Below are 19,128 nucleotides of genomic sequence, written 5' to 3'. Positions count from 1 at the left end.
ACTCAGTAAGAACAATTTACATTCTGGCTTCAATTAGCTATACCAGTGTTCTCTCCTCCATTATTTCCAGAAAATCCTGACTACCAAATACTAATATACATGAATATTAGATGTGACTCAGAGAAGGATGTAGTTCCTACAAAGCTAGGTACCCTAATATTACTAGAATAATAAAGGGTTACCAAGGAAATCAAGTAAGCCCAAATTCAACCGATCCTCATTCAACTTCTTTTATTCCGTATGTCTATGTTTGTAGGAAAGAATTATCTAGTTTATAGCCACTACACCAAATAACAATTTTTGTATATTTCTGGATGGACAAATATTCTCAAACTTAACGGGGTGCTGCTTTCATCACTCAAAGCTTGGATCCTTTTTGACTCTTTTCATAAGAGGTTAGAACTTTTCAGCTTAGAAAGTTGAACTGGAATGAAGCTGGGTTATTTTCTAATTATCATTCTCTATCCTGTGCTGATTACTTCCAATTCAATCTTTTTTAAGGAAGAAAAACAAGAGCCTTAAGCACTATTTTGCAGATGGAAGGCATCACTAATTGCTGAAAAGCAAAGCACTTTTTACTTTTCCTGGTATTCTCCCTAATTCTGTTTGACTTCAATGGATCTGTGGATGAAAGCTAACAACACATGCTTTTATTTTAAAAAGCTTGGGGTCAATGCCAGAACGATATAACCAATTATTTAAATATAATTTAATTTTCCCCTCCAATTAAATGTTATTTTTGTTTTGTTATGTTTTGTTTTGTATTGTTTTGGTAAAATCACTTATGGGTCAGAGCTGTAGCTCTGTGGCAGATTACTTGCCTCAGAACTTCAATAAATAAATAAATAAATAAATAAATAAATTCACTTATGGCTTCTGCAAGCTAGTTACCTCTTCAAAAATTAAAGTTTAGATTACAAAATGCAACAGTCTCACTGGAGATACATTAGATAGTACAGGAAAATGAAGATTTTATATCATTAAAGACAAGCACAGTTATCATTTTGATTTATACTCTTCCAATTTAAGGAGTGTGCATATGGGATGGTTTCTTTTCTAAGACTAGAATTTTTCTATATATTCTTTCTTAATATGTTGTATGTACTCATTTTTATGGTTGTTAAGGGGTTTCAGACAAGAAAGAAAATATATAACAGCAAAAGGAAAACTAGTTCCAAATTCAGATGAGGCCATTTCTTTTTTCTTCCTTTTGTCCAACAAATACTGCTGTTTAATCAGCTGTGAAAATTGAATCAAGTGTGTGACATCTGGTGATTTTTGTTAATGCAGTCTGGTGCTGCCAGTGTGACATTTTGTCACCTGTCCATGGTCTGCTATTTTTAAATTGTTCTTGTCAGCTAGCTATCTTTTTAGTGCAAAATATAAGGTTTCAAAAACTGGAAGGCATACTTGGTTTTACTGAGTTAAATGATGCTGTGGAAATCTGAGACTATGTCCCACTTTGCCTACTACATAGCACCTGATAAATAAGGTTGAGAGGGGATAAAGGGAGAATTTAGAGAAAAGGGTTTCAAATGGTTATTTATACTGTAAAAATCAGTTCCATAAGCTTAATTCACATTTATATTTTAAAATCTAGTTATTAATGAGCGTCTGGGGCTGGGGATGTGGCTCAAGCGGTAGCGCACTCGCCTGGCATGCGTGCGGCCCAGGTTCGATCCTCAGCACCACATATCAACAAAGATGTTGTGTCCGCCAAAAACTAAAAAATAAATATTAAAAATTCTCTCTCTCTCTCTCTCTCTCTCTCTCTCTCTCTCTCTCTCCTCTCTCACTCTCTCTTTAAAAAAAAAATCTAGTTATTAAAACTAAAGTTTCAGAGTTCAACTAAAACTAAACTTGAATGTGTCCAAAATAAAACTTGGAATTTTTATTAATTCAAAATTAATGATGAAAGTCATTTCTTTACTTGTGCAATACATTATAAATTGGGGAAAAACTGCTGTACCTTCCTCAAATCACCATCTTCAGAGAGCTTTACATAACAACATATTAGCGATATATTCCAGAAAAGATTATAAGGTAAAATGTATATTCTACTGAATGTTATTTCCCACCACTTTTTTTCTAAAAATTTGGCAACATATTCCTTAAGAAAACATATTCATAAAAAAGAAAATGTATCTATAAGATACAATATGTAAAAATATAGAAAAAAAATTTAAAAAATTCTCTAAAGGAAATCATTAAATTCTGGTACTATATATTCTAAAGATGTCCCAAATAACTAATCAGCAAAGTAAAAGGCTTAGGCCTACGTTTAATTCCTAGTTTCTTCACCTATCAGTAATGAATAATTTTCAGCATTTTTCCCAGGCTGGTCTCAAACTCATGGGTTCAAGTGATTCTCCCACCTCAATCTCACAAAGCTACCACACCTGGCTTCAGCAAACTGTTAAATCTTTTGTGCCTCTGTTTCACTTAAGATTGTACTTTAGAACAATAAGTCAGAATTTCTAAATCCTTTTCTTTTAGAACTGTCAGATGATTAAAATGCTATATGTAAAGCTAGGCAAGGTAGTGTAAATCTGTAGTCCCAGCTACCTAGGAGGCTATGATGAGAGGATTGCGTGAGCCCAGGAAATTTTTTTTTTCTTTTTTTTTTTTTTTTAAGAGAGAGTGAGAGAGAGAGGGGGACAGAGAGAGAGAATTTTAACATTTATTTATTTTTTCTTAGTTCTCGGCGGACACAACATCTTTGTTGGTATGTGGTGCTGCTGAGGATCGAACCCGGGCCGCACGCATGCTAGGCGAGCGCGCTACCGCTTGAGCCACATCCCCAGCCCCGAGCCCAGGAAATTTGAGGCCACTCTGGACAACAAAATAAAACTCTGTCTCAAAAAAAAAAAAAAAAAAAAGTTGATGGGCATGGGCTGCATTCAAGGCCTTGTCTCAAAATAAAAAAACAAAAAGGGCTAAGGATGTGGCTCAGTGGTTAAGCACCCTGGGTTTAATCCCTGGTACAAAAAAAAAAAAAAAAAATGTATAGAAAAATCACTTCTTGCTGATTCAGAACCAGTCCCCTAATAGTTTACAGAATCTGGTGTGTGTGTGTGTGTGTGTATGTGTGTGTGTGTGCGTGTGTGTGTGTGTGTGTGTGTGTGTGTGTGTGTGTGCCTGCGCTCAAGTGCATGTATATATTTGCACATGTGCACTTGCATGCACTTATACATGGTACTGGTGATCAAACCCAGGACCTCATGCTTACTGGCAAAGCTCTACCACTGGTGGAATCTGCTAATTTTATACAAGATGCACTGATAGGCTAAAGAGAGATAACAAAAATAAAACTAAGCAATGATTCAAGCATCAGAAGTAAAGAGACAATGTATTTTTCTGGAACATCCAGGAAGTCAGTCATCAAAATGTAGTGAAGATGCATTTTTCTTACAAGAAAATCTCAAAATTCCAAAAAAGGGGGACAATTTTGTGAAAGTCTCTATAATACTAAATTTAAATTGTGATGAATAAAAATGCCTTTGTAACAACAAAGGGATAGCATCCACTCCTTCCAAGTTTCTGTCAATTTAAATGTACCTAAAGCACTATTATCAGAAGATACGCTGGTTTTTCCTCTGTTTTAGTATACCTTTGAAAAGCAAGACCCTCAATATCAGTTCTTAACTGATACCTGCTCTTTTCATTTTTCAAGTTTCACAAATGGCAAAGGAACAGAAAATTCAAATATATTATTAAAACTCTTCATTAGCCCCTACTCCCAGTCAGCCAGATCTTTTATTTTAAGGAAATGGCTCAGGATAAAGCAAAAGTGACTCCCTCCCTGTTTTCTGACTAGATGTAGTGCCTCCCTAGCTAGAGGATAGGATCTTTGCTTCCCAGTATCACCAACTCTGCCAGCACACTGAAGTTGGTATTCCCTTATTATTCTAGAGTACAGAGAGTATGACTAATGAAATCAGGTTTTCAAGTCAGGGGACAACTATAAAGACTGTATAGAGATGAATCTTCCCTCTACCTTTTTTTTTTTTTTTTTTGGTCAGGGGAGTAGTGGGCAGTGAACCCAGGGGAGTTTACCACTCTGGTACATGCCCCCATTTTTAAATTTTGAAAAAGGTTCTAAGTCACTAAGAGTCTCACTAAATTGCTGAGGCTAGTCTTGAACTTGTGATCCTCATACCTCAGTTTCTCAAGTCACTGGGATTACAGATGTGAGCCACTACATCACCTCTGTGTATGTGTGTGTATGTTTGAGGGTGGGGGTTCTGGGGATGAAATCTATGCTCACAATCACTCTATCACTGAGTTTTATCCCTAGCCCTTTTCCTCTCCTATCCTACTTCTTTCAACACTAGAAATCCCCTTAATTATCATAGATATGAGAAGAGCTGGCTTTCCCTTCAATCTACTACAAATAAGAGCAGAGATCAGCTGGGTATGGTGGCACCTGCCTGTAATCCCAGCAACTCCAGAAGCTGCAGCAGAAAATTGCAAGTTCAAGGCCAGCCTCAGCAAATTTAGCAAGACCCTGTCTCAAATAAAAATATTTTTTAAAAATGGTTAGTGATGTAGCTCAATGATAGAGTACCCCTGGATTCAATCACCAGCACTTTTTCTTTTTTTTTTTTCTCCCCTGAAGAAAAAGTAAATTGAGCTCTAGGGAAAAAACCACCAAGACAAAGAAACATACAAAAGACAATTACTAGGCAGGCTCAGTAGCACACACCTGTAACCCCAGCCACCTGGAAGACTAAGATCACAGGTGTTAGATCAGATTGGATAATTTAGTCAGACTCTGTCTCAAAATAAAATTAAAAAGGCTGGGGGTGTAAACTCAGTGGTAAAGCATTTGCCTAGCATGTGGGAAGCTCTGGGTTCAATTCCCAGTGCTACAAAAACAAAGAAAACAAAACTCCACCACCCTGTACTTGAGATCTGAGACCCTTAAAATAGTGTTCCTATATTCAACTGGAATAAGAAGACTCTAGGCTGAAGTGTAGGCAGGGGACACTGAAGATAGGATGGAATAACGAAAAGTGTTTCTGGATGTGCCCATAGAGAAGTCACACAGTAGATACCCTAGCCTATTGTACTTCTCTTTTTTTAAAATATTTATTTTTTAGCTGTAGATGGACACAACACAATGCCTTTATTTTTATGTGGTGCTGAGGATCGAACATGGGTCCCGCCCGTGCTAAACGAGCGCTCTACCGCTGAGCCACAATTCCAGCCACACCCCCACCCCCATACTTCTCTTAAAGCTTAATCCATGTATTTGTTTACATTTTTTGACCCAAAGACCATCACTATGAATTTACCTTAAAGATATGCTATATGTCTGAACTCATTCATGGTAGCATTATCTATAATAAAGGAAAAACTGTAAACAACCTACAATTCCCAATATAAGTCCTATTAAGAAATTATAAAGATCAAAGAGAAACATGGATAATATTTACTATATGGGAAATAGAAAACTAAAGGACACACCATCACAACGCATGCATGCTTGCTTGGTTCCTTCTTTTTGCAGTACTGGGAATTGAACACAGGACATTCTATCTCTAAGCTACATTCCCAGTCCTTTTTAATGTCTTAAATTTTGAGACAGAATCTAGCTAAGATGTCCAGGCTGGCCTTGAGCTTGTGTTCCTCTTGCATCAGCCTCCTGGGTAGCTGAGATTACAGGCATGAGCCACCATGGCTAGCCACAATGCTTTATTTATTTATTTATTTATTTACCTTTTAGTTCTAACAGTTTTCGCTACTTTTTAAAACTAATATTACTTAAAACATTTTAAGGTGCAAGTATCATTCATTATGGTAATAGGTGATAAGGACCAAATGCGATGCTATAAATCAGATCTAAAACTCCCCTGGCTATAAAGGGGAAACAGGAAGCCCAAACACCCCGCAGCACAAAGGACAATGACATATTGATATCACTGATCACAAGAAAGTAGTCCATTTTTATGAAATCACTGTGGTAATTAGTATGATGAACTGGGAAACTGCAACCATAAGGAGGCTATAAGAAAGTGTGCATGAAGTGTCTTTCAACTTATTAGAATATATTTATTATAAGCACAGTGCAGCAAGCTTTTATAGACAAAACCTCATAACTGCTAATAAGGAAGGCTATGCAGAGGTAGTTGGGCCTGCAATAAAAAAGACCACCACATATAGAATCAGGTATTTATATTACCCCACAGTGAGGTTCCCTCCTTACACAATGCCAGTTCGATGAAACGAACTGCTCAACGGAACATAATAGCTTCTGCTTAACCTAAGTACACAAAATTCTGGTAAATTATTTTAGACTACAATCTAATAACCTTTCATAATCTTTTACTGCAAGTCAAAAAGAATACAGCCCATAATAAGACATGTATGCATAAAAGAACAGGAGTTGAATATTTTAGAATAAATAGGAAAGGCTTATAGCTATTTATACTATAGAAGGATGACATATGTAGCCTTAGAATATTCTAAAAATGCAAAATAGACTGTGAATGTTTTGTTGTTGTTGTTTTTTTAAACATCTTTCTCACTTCTAAGTGAATTATGCTTTAAATTACCAGGTACTTAATCTTTAACTGAAGAAAGATGTGGTAACAATAACTAAACATAATAATGGGTTTTTTTTCCTGCTTCTGAAGGCCTTAAAATAAAGCTTTTCTGGGGCTGGGGTTGTAGCTCAGTGGTGGAGTGTTTGCCTAGTGCATGTGAGGCACTGGTTTGATCCTTAGCACCACATAAAATAAATAAACCAACAAATAAATAAAATAAAAGTATTGTGTTAATCTACAATTTAAAAACATTTTTTAAATTATATATTTTTTTTTGAGAGAATTTTTTTAATATTTATTTTTTTAATATTTGGGAGACACAACATCTTTGTTTGTATGTGGTGCTGAGGATCAAACCCGGGCCGCACGCATGCCAGGCGAGCGTGCTACTGCTTGAACCACATCTCCAGCCCCCCAAAAATATTTAAAAATATATATCTAGCTTTTCTGAAAATCTTTTACTTTCTTTAGTCTACTATAACTACTACTTTTCACTGAAAACTGAGAAAATCAGCAGAAAATCATAAGTATAAAAAGAAAATGATGGAATGAACTTCTGATGTGTCTTGAAGAAGTAAGTGTCAGATGTTCATAGTCAGTCACACCCTATATAAAGGCCTAGAAAGAACCAAGGTTCACATTAGATGGGCATCCCTGTGGCAAACTCTTCACAGTTTTCAGATATATTTAGGTCCTAACCTAAGTGGGGTATTTCCACAGAAAATTTGTATTAGTATTTAAAATTTTATAGGGTACCTAAAAAATCCTATAATCCATAAAAGGAATGATATGTAATTATAAATGCAACATCTGTCCTAAATTTATATGAACTCTAAAATAGGAAGTCCTAATATTGTTGACCTTTGAGACTCTCTGCCTTATATTTAACCCAAAACATTTATATACTTTAACATTTATATATCTTTCTTGTGGTTTAGCTTCAAACTATGCAAAGGGTCACTGGCTGTTCTTAAATCTGTGTTATAATACTTCCTATAGGAAAGTGATAATACTCTAATTAAAAGGAATCCTTTTATGCAAAGCTTTCTGAAGTAGTCTTTGAAGACTAATTTACTAAATTTCATACTTCCTTGCAGTATACCTTGACTTAAATGAACTATGCAAATTTAGGTTTCCAAATGCCCAAAGCTCAGAAAATTTATCTTCTGGTCTCATGCTATAACCATGACCTCAGCTAACCCACACATGCTTCTTCCAGACATTACTGAATAAAGCAATCAACCTTAATTATTGCAGGTAGCTGAACCCAGGTTAAAAACAAAAATCAATTTTAAATACATTCCACAAAGCTTTACAGAAGCAAAACAAAACAAACAACAAACAAAACAAAAAAATCACAATTATTAAAAAGCTGATTTTTGCTTAAAACACCAAGCAAGGAATGGACATATGAATATTCCTAACCTGCGAAATGATTCCTCCACATTATATCAGCGAAACTCATTGGTGGGCCACTGGGAGGGTAGTGTTTACCTTTCAGAGGCTCATGATCAGTCCTTATCATATCCATTAAGGAGTTCTCCAACGAGTGCAAGTTAAAAGTGTCATAGGGCCTACTCCGGTCCTAAAAATAAAAACACAGAACAAGACGATACATAAAATTACTTCATAAAGTAAATACCAAATCATTTGCTTCCTGCTGTGGATTGATGACATGAATGAAAGTTAAAAATATTTCTAAAAACACAGTCCTTCCTTTCATTAAGACTAATGATTTGGCCTATTATATTTAATTCTAGTTTCCAAAATTAATTAAATTGAATCCTCTTCCCTAATATTTTATAAAGTCAATGCCTCACTAATGGACACTGATTTTCTCTCAAATGAAGTGAAAAAGTAAATTCAAAAGGGTCAAGTGAATTAGCTTTGCCCTCTACCTTCCATCCCATGCCTCCATTGTTAAATGAATAGAAATTTCTCCCACCCCCAGAGGAGAACCACAATGTTAGTACTCAGTTTACAAACAGACTCACTTCTCTGAAGAATGAAAAGGTGATTATCATTTTAATGTAATTGTAATGGATATCTTTAATATTATGAGTGACAAATTCCATACTTCAGATACACTAATAAAAATGTGACCAAAGTACTAAAATTACCTTCAGAAAAGCACTAATAAAAAAATTTTTAACTCAAAGTAGTATTTCCATAATGTGTAAGTAAAAAACAATTTGAAAAGGGAAAGCTACTACAAACTAAGTGAAAAAGGGGGAAAAACAAAAACAAAAACAAAAACAAAAAAACCTGTTCTACCATATTTCACTCCAGCCCACCAGAGACCATAAGCTACAAGTTCTTCAAGTCTAAACCTAATGGGAAGTATAGTTTATGGCCTAAGGTAATTCTATAAAATAGACTTTGATTGCTTTTTTTAAGAAAGGCTAGAGTCTGGCAACGTGGGAGGCTGAGGCAGAAGGACTGTAAGTTCAATGCTAGCCGGGGCAATTTAAGAAGACCCTATCTCAAAATAGGAAAGAAAAAAAAGGGGGGAACTAGGGGTATCACTCAGTAGTAAGAGACCTTTGCGTTCAATCCTTAGTACTACCAAGAAAAAATAAAACAACAACAAGAACAAAAAAAGACATACATCTCAACAGCTAAATCAAATCAAACTACAGTGTATAATTTATCCAGCCTTGCACTAGATCACTTACCCCTCTCCAATGAACAGCACTCATTAGTTTCTTTATCCTCGGATAGGAAAGAAACATAGGTTTTTATTGCTGTTCTCCAGTTTGGTTTCTATAACTCAAGTTTTTTTCTTTTACCTTTAAGGTCTTCTGACAGATCATTTGTTTTGCTTTGGGTTTACATTATCAGTGGAAGCTCTAATTACTTAAGCAGTGAAGCTGAACTTCCAGAAATGCAGGCTTATCTATCCCCATAAGAAGTATCATATTCTTTCTCCACAGAAAAAGCCAGAAGTAAACAAGTATGCTGATGAGGAGGCAAAATGACAATCTATTTCTGGCATTGACAATCCCATAATGAATATCTAGGCGCCTTCTATCATAACCACACTTCTAACTAGAATACACTTCTAACTGTAGATATGAGATCCTTTCAGAAGAGGCTGAAAGGAAACTGTAAGACAAGACTGATGGCATTCAACAATCTTTCCACTCAGGACATTTCTATTTTTTCATCTAATTCTTGATATAATCTTTCACATACTCATTTTAAATATAAAGAAGGCAAGGGTTAGAAAAGATTAAAACCAGGATCTAAACTCAAAGCTAAGCCCAAAGAGTATAAAAATCTGTCCAAAATTGTTGATTTGATCCATATGGGGTAGTTAATGAAAACTATAGAAACATAGCACTACATCTAATTGTGGATGAAATGACCTTTTGGCAAGGTGGCAGTGAGTCCCTGTCACAAAAGGATATCAGAGATTAGATGACCACCTGTCAGGAAAATTGGCAAAAGTGATGGGAGGAGGATTTATGTGTCTAAACTGAAATGGTCCCCAAACCAAGGAGACCGTCAAAATAACAGGTAGCTCAGGTTAAAAACACAAGTTTCTGGGTTCCAGCTCAAACCACTTCATCATAATTTTAAAAGAAATAAATGTTCCAGGTGATAATTATGACTTGCTGAGAACCATTAGACTGGGTGACTCTTCAATTTAAGTCTTTCTATATATGATTCTATTCAGTAACTTGGGCAGTAAATTGAAGGAAGGGAATAGAAGAGGAGCAGCATCGATAAACAAACTTAGCCATTTTGCAGAAAGCCAGCTTTGTAGTTTTCTGATTATGGATGAGACAGGCAGTTGGTGAGTTAAATTTTAAAAGCACAAACTGGCAGGGTGCGGGTGGAAAGCTGAGGCAGGAGGATCACAAGCCTGGGGCCAATCTCAGCAACTTAGTGAGGCCCTAAGCAGCTTAGTGAAGCGTCTCAAAATAAAAAAATAAAAAGGACTGGGAATGTGGCTCTGAGGCTAAGCTAAGCACCCTTGAGTTCAATCCAAGTACCACAAAAAAAAAAAAAAAAAAAAAAAGCACAAACTGGAATCAAAATCTGATTTTCAAATTCTGCCTCTCCAAATAACTGACATGTCACTTTGAAAAAATTTCTAAGCCTTGGTCATCTTCATCTACAAAATGGGGATGATAATTCCCTCTTCATGGTTGTTTTCAGTACTAAAAGATAGAATGTACAACAAGGCATCTGTACTATGTACCTACTATAATAGTAGGAATAATTCAAAAAGACTTCTATGATAACCCTGGAACACAGATTTAAATCTTCAGAAGGTCACAATGCTAACCCAGCAGAGTTCACTTATGTTTAACAGATAAAGACATATGCCATGTGAAAAGCATGACAGAATTGTTATAGGCTTCTTAATTGAGAAAACTTCAGTCCTCTAAGAGACTTATTTTCTCATTAAAATTAATTCCATTCATGCCTCATCAATTTATATTTGCTGCATACCATTCATCTTTTTTGTTTTATAAGTACTAAACGATGCTGAAATAACTATTAACCAGGAATCCAACAAGACACAGAACAGAAAGTACAGAGAAACTGAAAAATCTGTAGTGAAATTCAAAGGAAATCATGTACAGGGAAAAGGCAGCCACAATTTAGCATTCAACTATAAAAGTCATAAGTAGCAACTTACCTGTTAGATTTTTTTTGTAAGTTTTATTTCCCAATATAAGCAAAAAGAAAATATTTCTCTTTTTTTGTTTGTTTGCTTTTAACAAGCAAGCACACCAAGAAGCATTAGGACATCTATAAATAATAGATCCCATTACTGACTCTTTTTCTTTAAAGATAATCAATGGCAGACATTATCAGTTAGTTATATATATAGGAGCAGCCCACTCCCACTATATAATCACTGCTTTTTTTTCTTTCCCGGCTTGACTTAATATTAATAAATTTGTCAAGAATTTAAAATTACCTCACAACTCTATAAAGGAGGTAACTTTTGGCACCATCTTATAAATTTAAGCAAGCAAATCTCGGACAGATTAAGTAACTGGCTGAAGGTTATGGGGCTAACAAATGGCAGGGCTCAAATTTAGTCAAATCCAGACAAGCTCTTAAGGACTTTTACTGTACCACCTTCCTGACTTCCTCCTACTCTCTTCAGTATTAAGTGTTTCTACACATACACTCCTTCACTCCCTTTAGCCTAATTCTAACATGATCCATAGAGGTCTCTCTGACTTCACTCTACCATATAAGCAATCTATCACTTGCCCTTGGTGAATTACTCTTGTTCAAGTGACAATTAACCTCAAAAAGCAGTCTGATCTACTCACCAGCACGGCCTGAGTCTACCTGTACTACTAGCCCATCCCATTTACTCATTCTTTTCTTTTATGTTCAATACTAGGGATTGAATCCAGGGGTACCTATCATTGAGCTACATACCCAGTCCTTTTTATTTTTAGACAAGGTCTTGCTAAATTGCTGAGCCTGGCCTTGAACTTGCAATCCTCCTGCCTCAGCCTTCTAAATCTTGAGATTACAAATATGTGCCACCATGCCCAGTTTACCTGCCTTTTACTTGGGAGAGGAATCCAGGACCTCTTTATACAATTTCTGGCTTATACCCAGGTCTTTTCTCTCCTAGAGACACGAAGTAAAAGACTGCAAAGATCAACAGTATCTGCAAAAATTAAAGTAGGTCTGGAACTAAATGATAAGATTAACTATGATGGCTTCTCAATCCTCACCACACCACCCTGCAAGGTAGGTATTATCTCTGAATCACAGAGGAGAAAACAAGCTCACAGAGTTATATAATTACTCAAAGTCACAAAGCTGATCAGAAATCAGGATATGAACCTGTCTGTGATTCTCATGTCCATGACAATAATATTCCAATGCTTCCACCCTGATTACCTGCAGTTGTCTCATGAACCTTGGGGGCATAGTTGGGGAGAATGGGACATAGAATAGACCAAAAATCAAAAGGTGAGAAGATATCTGAAAGGGCTAGGAAAGGACAGATGTGCTTATAAAATAATACAGAAAAACAAAAAGAGGAATTCCTGAAGGAAGGCTTTAATATATACATAGATAAAACATTTCAAAGTTAAATGATTATAACACCAAGAACTCATATAACTAGTCATTTCTAAGTTTCTACCCTACTGTTCTTACTTTCTACCATAGTACATACTATTTGAAAAATGCTGCGTGTCTTCTTCCACTCTCCATATCACTATATATATTTGGCAGGTATTCTTGCAAATATTTAAAAATGCAGAGTTGAAACTCTATATGTATTGATTTCACATTCATGGATTCAACCAACCATAAATTGAAAATATTTGAAAAAAAAACTGCATCTGTACTGAACATCTACAGATTTCTCATTATTCCAACATTATAGAATAATGACTATTTAATAGCATTTACATTATATTATGTATTATAAGTAATCTAGAGATAACAAAAAGTATAGGAGGATATTCACAGGTTATATGCAAATACTATGCCATTTTATACAAAGGACTTAAGCATCTGTGGATTTTGGTATCTACATAGAAATCCTGGAACCAACTCCCATGGATACCAAGGGATTCTTTTTCTGTATACGTACCTATAGAAAATACATTCAGTCTTATATTTTTTTTCCTGTAAACATAAAAGTGGGCATACTGTTGTGCAACTTGCTTTCTTCAACCAATAATAGATATGTACTTGTATCTCCCCCACTTATCAAAGACATATCCTTCCTACAAAGTAAATACAAGGTTAACTTCCTTAAGAGAAATCAAGTTATCATCCTACTACACATTTTATAAAATAATTTGATTTTGAAATTTCTTCCCATCCCTCTGTTTTCTCAAAATTTCTATTGTAGGCCTTTAGTTGCATCTCTTCTATGTCCTCCACCACTTTGGCACTACGGTTCCTCACTCCCTAGTTTCTATGAAGGATATCTCTAACAAAGAAAGAAAAGGATCTGTGGAACTTTTCACCCTGATTGCCTCACCAAAGAGGCAATACTCCAAAGCTCAACATGAAGTGATTTCAAGCACAGAATTTGTTTAGGAACACCAAAAGAACAGACAGGATTCCACAATGAATTTTAAATTAGATCAGTAGTAACAAACTTCCAAAGTATTGCAGAGCAGAAGTCTAGGAATTTGTACTTCTAAATCAATCACTGCTGTTATCTGTCACAATCTGTCAAAAGCAAGAGGTTTTTATATCAAATTGAACTTTGCTGAAGTAGCAAGCGGCCTAGCATACGTTTGCCTTAACATTAAAACTGCTTCCAAATAAAGGGGAAATCTAACCTCACTAACCTGAGGGGAAAGGAAAAAAGCTTCTCAAATGTAGATTTTCTTCTCAAGTATCAAGTCCTCAATCAATGGTATATTGTAGCCTGGCATGGTGGCACTCAGGAGGCTGAGGCAGGAAGATCACAAGTTTGAGGCCAGCCTCAGCAACTTAGACTCTATCTCAAAAAAAAATAATAATAATAATAATAAGGGCAAAAAATAAAAAGGAATGCAAAAAATTAAAAGGAATGAGGGTTTTAACTATCCCTAGTGAGACTACTAATAAAGTACAGGCCTCTGGAAAAGGTGAATCTACACTCTCCTTCAGTTACACAAGGGCAAGCAAGTGCTCCTTAGTCTAACCTAAAGTCCTTATGAAATTGAAACTTCTCCCTTTTCTGTTGGGAGTGGAGAGAATAATCTAAATTTGCTGTGAATGTTAATATTCCTTAAAATTGTTAAACATTGTTTTTAATGCAATAAAAATACTCACAAACCCTTAATACAGCTTGGAATAAGATTAGGCATGTCCCCATGTTTCTTTCTTTCTCTTCCTTTCCTTTCCTTTCCTCCTTCCTTCCTTCCTTCCTTCATTTATTTTTCCTGGCAGTACTAAGGATTGAACTCACAGGTACTTTAACACTAAACTCCAGCATCAGCATTTGTACTCCTTCTGCCTTAGCCCCCTGATATGCTGGGACTATAGGCATGCATCATCACACCCTGGTCCCATCTTTTTCTGCTTGAGGATGACTAATTTCATATTACCTAACCTTTCTTTATCAGATTACACTTTTCCTTGCAGCGTAATAGCAAACCAAGCTAACTAAGATTCTGGAAAGATTAAAAAAAACTGAGAATAGTTTCACTTGCTCTGAAGGATGCTCAAAAATTAGATGAGCATGACTCAACTGGAAGCACATTTCTGTCTTGTCTCTTCCTGTTCCCCATAGTCCTAATCTTCTTTCACAGCTCTTCACATTGGTTTTGGTCAGGCAGATCAGATAAGAGGCTCTGTATATCAGATACAGGGAAACACAGCTCTTGGAATCCCTTATTCACCTGAAGTGACCCTACATACTGAGGCCAAATCCCTCAGGGAAAATTCTAGAGGGGTCAACTGTATAAAAATTGCAAATGTCTGAGGCAGCTGCTACTGACTGTGGTAAACAGTACATAGTTGAGTAGTACATAAGCACTTTTTTAAAAAGAATGATTATAGGGTTTGGCAGTGTACTAGGTAAAAGACAGAGATGAGCAGATACAGAAAGATACATGAAGGTAAAAAGAAAGCAGTGACTACAACTTAAAGTTTTCCCTTCCCCTGGTTACTGTGCAAGTGTGACTTCTGAAAGTAATTAGCTGATGTCACTTGAAGTCATTGTGTAGTTAGCCAGCAGGATAGTATCACAAGTAGCTTAGTAGGCATTTATAGATATAATAATGTAAAGGGAGCTTGACCTTTGCTACCAAAACCTAACATTAAACATGATGCGAAAGTACATGTGGCTCTTCATATTCCTATCTTTTTACTGATCATAAACATCAAAATCCTTCTACAACATGGACCATATCCAGCTAAACACATCCAGTTAAACACTTCTTCCACCCCATATTACATGACTCCAGGTAACAGCACTAACTTAGTATATCATATTTACTTCTTTACATGCCTGTCACCTTCAACAAACTGTAAGTCCCATGGCAGCAGAGGTATGTCTTATTTCTATATTCCCATTACTACAAAAGAGCTTAGCACACGGTAGATATATAGTAAATGCTTGTTTCATATTTAAATTGTCATTCTGGTGATTTTATTTTGCATAATTTTCACTTGAAACTAACAAGCACTTCACATATATTATAAAGGCTTTTTTTTTAAAAAAAATCCAAGCTGGGTGTGGTGGTGCACTCCTGTAATCCCAGCAGCTTGAGAGGCTGAGACAGGAGGATCACAAGTTCAAAGCTAGTCTCAGCAACTTAGTGGAGCACTAAGAAATTTAGAGAGATCCTATCTCAAATTTTAAAAAATAAAAAGGGGTGGGGATGTAGCTCAGTGGTTAAGCGCCCCCGTGTTCAATTCCCAGTACCAAAAAATTAATTAATTAATTATTTTAAAAATCCAAAAAACTTTGACATTTCCAAAAGTTGACTAGGATGCAGAACAATCAGAACTCTCAAAAATTGCTGGTGAAAATGCAAAATGGTACCACCACTTTGGAAAAACAGTTATCAGTTTCTTATAAACATAAGCTTAATTTCAAAATTCAGCAGACCACTCCTAAGTATTTACCCAAGATAAATAAACACACATGTTCACGTAAAATCTTGCACATGGGTGTTTATAACAAAGTTATAAAACAAGTTTATTCATAGTTTCCCAGAACCAAAAACTACCCAAATGCCCATCAACCAAGGAACAGATAAACAAATTATGGTATATTCATATAATGAAATATTACTCACCAAATAAAAACAAATGAATACAGAGCTATAGTAACAAAAACAGCATGGTATTGGCACCAAAATAGACTTGTAGACCAATGGTACAGAATACAGGACACGAAGACAAACCCACATAAATTCAGTTATATCATACTAGACAAAGGTGCCAAAAATATTCAGTGGAGAAAAGATAGCCTATTCAACAAATGGTGTTGGCAAAACTAGAAATCCATATGTAGCAAAATGAAATTAAACCTCTCTCACTCTGCACAAAAATCAACTCAAAGTGGATCAAAGACTTAGGCATTAGAACAGAGACCCTGTGCCTAATAGAAGAAAACATAAGTTCAAATCTTCACCATGTTGGCCTAGCATCTGATTTCCCTAACAAGACTCCTAAAGCACAAGAAGTAAAATCAAGAATCAATAAATGGGATAGATTCAAATTAAAAAGTTTCTTCTCAGCAAAGGAAACAATAATGTGAGGAGAGAGCCTACAGACTGGGAGAAAATCTTTACTACATACACCTCCAATAAAGCATTAATCTCTAGGATATATAAAGAACTCAAAAAACACCAAAAAAAAAAAAAAAAAACCCAATCAATAAATGGGCAAAGGAACTGAACATATACTTCTTGGAAGAAGAAACACAATTGATCAACAAATATATGAAAAAGTGTTCAATATCTCTAGCAATTATAGAAATGCAAATAAAAACTACACTAATATTTCATTTCACTCCTGTCAGAATGACATCAAGAATACAGGTAACAATAAACGTTGGCAAGGATGTGGGGAAAGAAGCACATTCATACATTGCTGGTGGAACTGCAAATTGATACAACTACTCTGGAAAGAAGTATGGAGATTCCTCAGAAAACTTGGAATGGAACCACCATTTGCCCCAGCTATCCCACTCCTCAATTTATATCCAAAGGACTTAAAATCAGCATACTACAGTAATGCAGCAATGTCAATGTTTATAGTTGCTCAATTCACAATAGCTAAACTATGGAAGCAACCTAGGGGTCCTTCAACAGATGAATATTTATATCACATTTTCTTTGTATATATAATCAATTTAAAGACGAATGAAATCATGGCATTTGCCAGTAAATGGATAGTCAGAGAATAACATGCTAAACCAAATAAGCCAATCCCCAGAAATCAAAGGCTGAATGTTTTCTCTAATATGTGGATGCTAAATCACAATAAAGTTGTGCGGGAGTGTGGTGGGGGTGGGGGGATGGGGGAAGGCACTAGAGAAGAATAGCGTTACCTTAGATTTGGTAGAGGGAAGTGAATCGAGGGAAGGGGAGGGGATACAGGGATAGGAAGGATAGTAGAACAAAACAGACATTATTACTTTACGTATATATGTGACTGTATGATCAAAATGACTCTACAACATGTACACTCAGAAAAATGATAAACTATATCCCATCTACGCATAAATGCATTCTACTATCATGTATAACTAATTAAAACAAATTTTAAAAATTAAAATTAAAAAAAATGAAGTATTGATACTATGATGCCATAACATAGATGAACTTCTTGAAAACATTATGATACATGAAAGACGGCAATCACAAAGGATCACATACTGTATGATTCCATTTACATGAAATGTCCAGAAAAGGCAAATTATTGATAAAGATAGCAAGTAGATTAGTGAGAATTGATTGCAAAGAGCATGGAGTCTCTTTTTGGGGTGACAAACATAGGTCCAGAATTGAATTTTGAGGCACAATTTTATAAATACACATAATTCTATAATTTAAAAACATAGAAGCCAAAGTTTTGGCTCCATGGTAGAGCGCTTGCCTAGCATGCGTAAGGCACTGGGTTCAATCCCCTGCACCAAATCAAATAAAATAAAGGTATTGTGTCCATTTACAACTAAAAAAAAATTTTTAAAGGTAAACTTATATCAATAAAGTTACTTTTTAAAGCCTTTTTAATGTTTTACCAGAAACCATGATACTACCTACTAATCATCAACCTTATGTATAGGATATAAGACTTAATTACTTTGTGTGTACTAGTGTGAGGGGTACTGGGAATTGAACTCAGGACTGCACTACCATTGAGGCAAATATATAGCCCTTTTTATTTTTTATTTTGAGACAATGTCTTGCTAAATTGAGGTTGACCTCAAGCTTGCAATCCTCTTACTAACTCAGTTTCCTAAATTGCTGGGATTACAGGTATGTACCACCATGACCAGCTCTAGCTGTTCCATTCAGGAGCTACTAAAGGACCCAAGTAATTAAACCTAAAGCAGACAGCAGTAAAATTCAAAAAGCAACCTTATTGCCAAATAACTAATGTCATCTATCTTATGTGTGCCATATTTCTGAGGATGTCTTCAAACTCCTTCAGGAATCTATGGATAATTACTGAACATATTATCTATAAACAGCATCTTCTTATGTCTCCCATTGCTCCTGATGGATGAATAATTTATGTGTGTGTATGTGCATACACACACATATATATAGTATAAATATATAAAAGACAAATTTTTGATATATATATGTGTGTATATAAATGTGTGTGTATGTATATATATACACACACACGTATATGTTGTGTGTTCTTCAGTGACTCAGCTCATCCCATTTATGACTAGGAAGCGACTTAAAATGATCTAGTATCCACCTAGAAGCATTACTGGAACATAAAAAATACCTATAAGTCTACCTTGCTACTGTTTATTTCAACTGTTATTTGAGTTGAGTGGTTGGGTGAGATGTGCAGCAGAATTCGCAGATTCATCAGAATCTGACAGGGGCCGCGACGTGAACGCTTCTGCTGTGGCCCCCTGTTATCCTCTTGACTCTCAGAGTTAGAA

At 35.6% G+C, this 19,128-nt stretch overlaps 1 protein-coding gene across 7 annotated transcripts in view; it reads right to left on the bottom strand.

Annotated features, from left to right (window-relative positions):
* The window catches only part of Cpeb3 (cytoplasmic polyadenylation element binding protein 3), a 181,125-nt gene that overhangs the window by 102,002 nt on the left and 59,995 nt on the right, over nucleotides 1–19,128 (bottom strand). For 5 of the 7 annotated variants that reach the window (XM_078038110.1, XM_078038113.1, XM_078038122.1 and 2 more), the window contains exon 3: nucleotides 7,974–8,133. In XM_078038110.1, coding sequence (XP_077894236.1) covers nucleotides 7,974–8,133 — 160 coding nt within the window. The remainder of the gene's footprint in view (nucleotides 1–7,973; nucleotides 8,134–19,128) is intronic. The other 2 variants (XM_078038134.1, XM_078038136.1) reach the window with 1 other exon arrangement.

This window comes from Ictidomys tridecemlineatus, chromosome 1 (assembly GCF_052094955.1).
Source record: "Ictidomys tridecemlineatus isolate mIctTri1 chromosome 1, mIctTri1.hap1, whole genome shotgun sequence".
NCBI classification, from domain to species: Eukaryota; Metazoa; Chordata; class Mammalia; order Rodentia; family Sciuridae; genus Ictidomys; species Ictidomys tridecemlineatus.
Note: the sequence above shows the minus strand (reverse complement) of the source record. Positions and strands in the feature narration are given on the sequence as shown.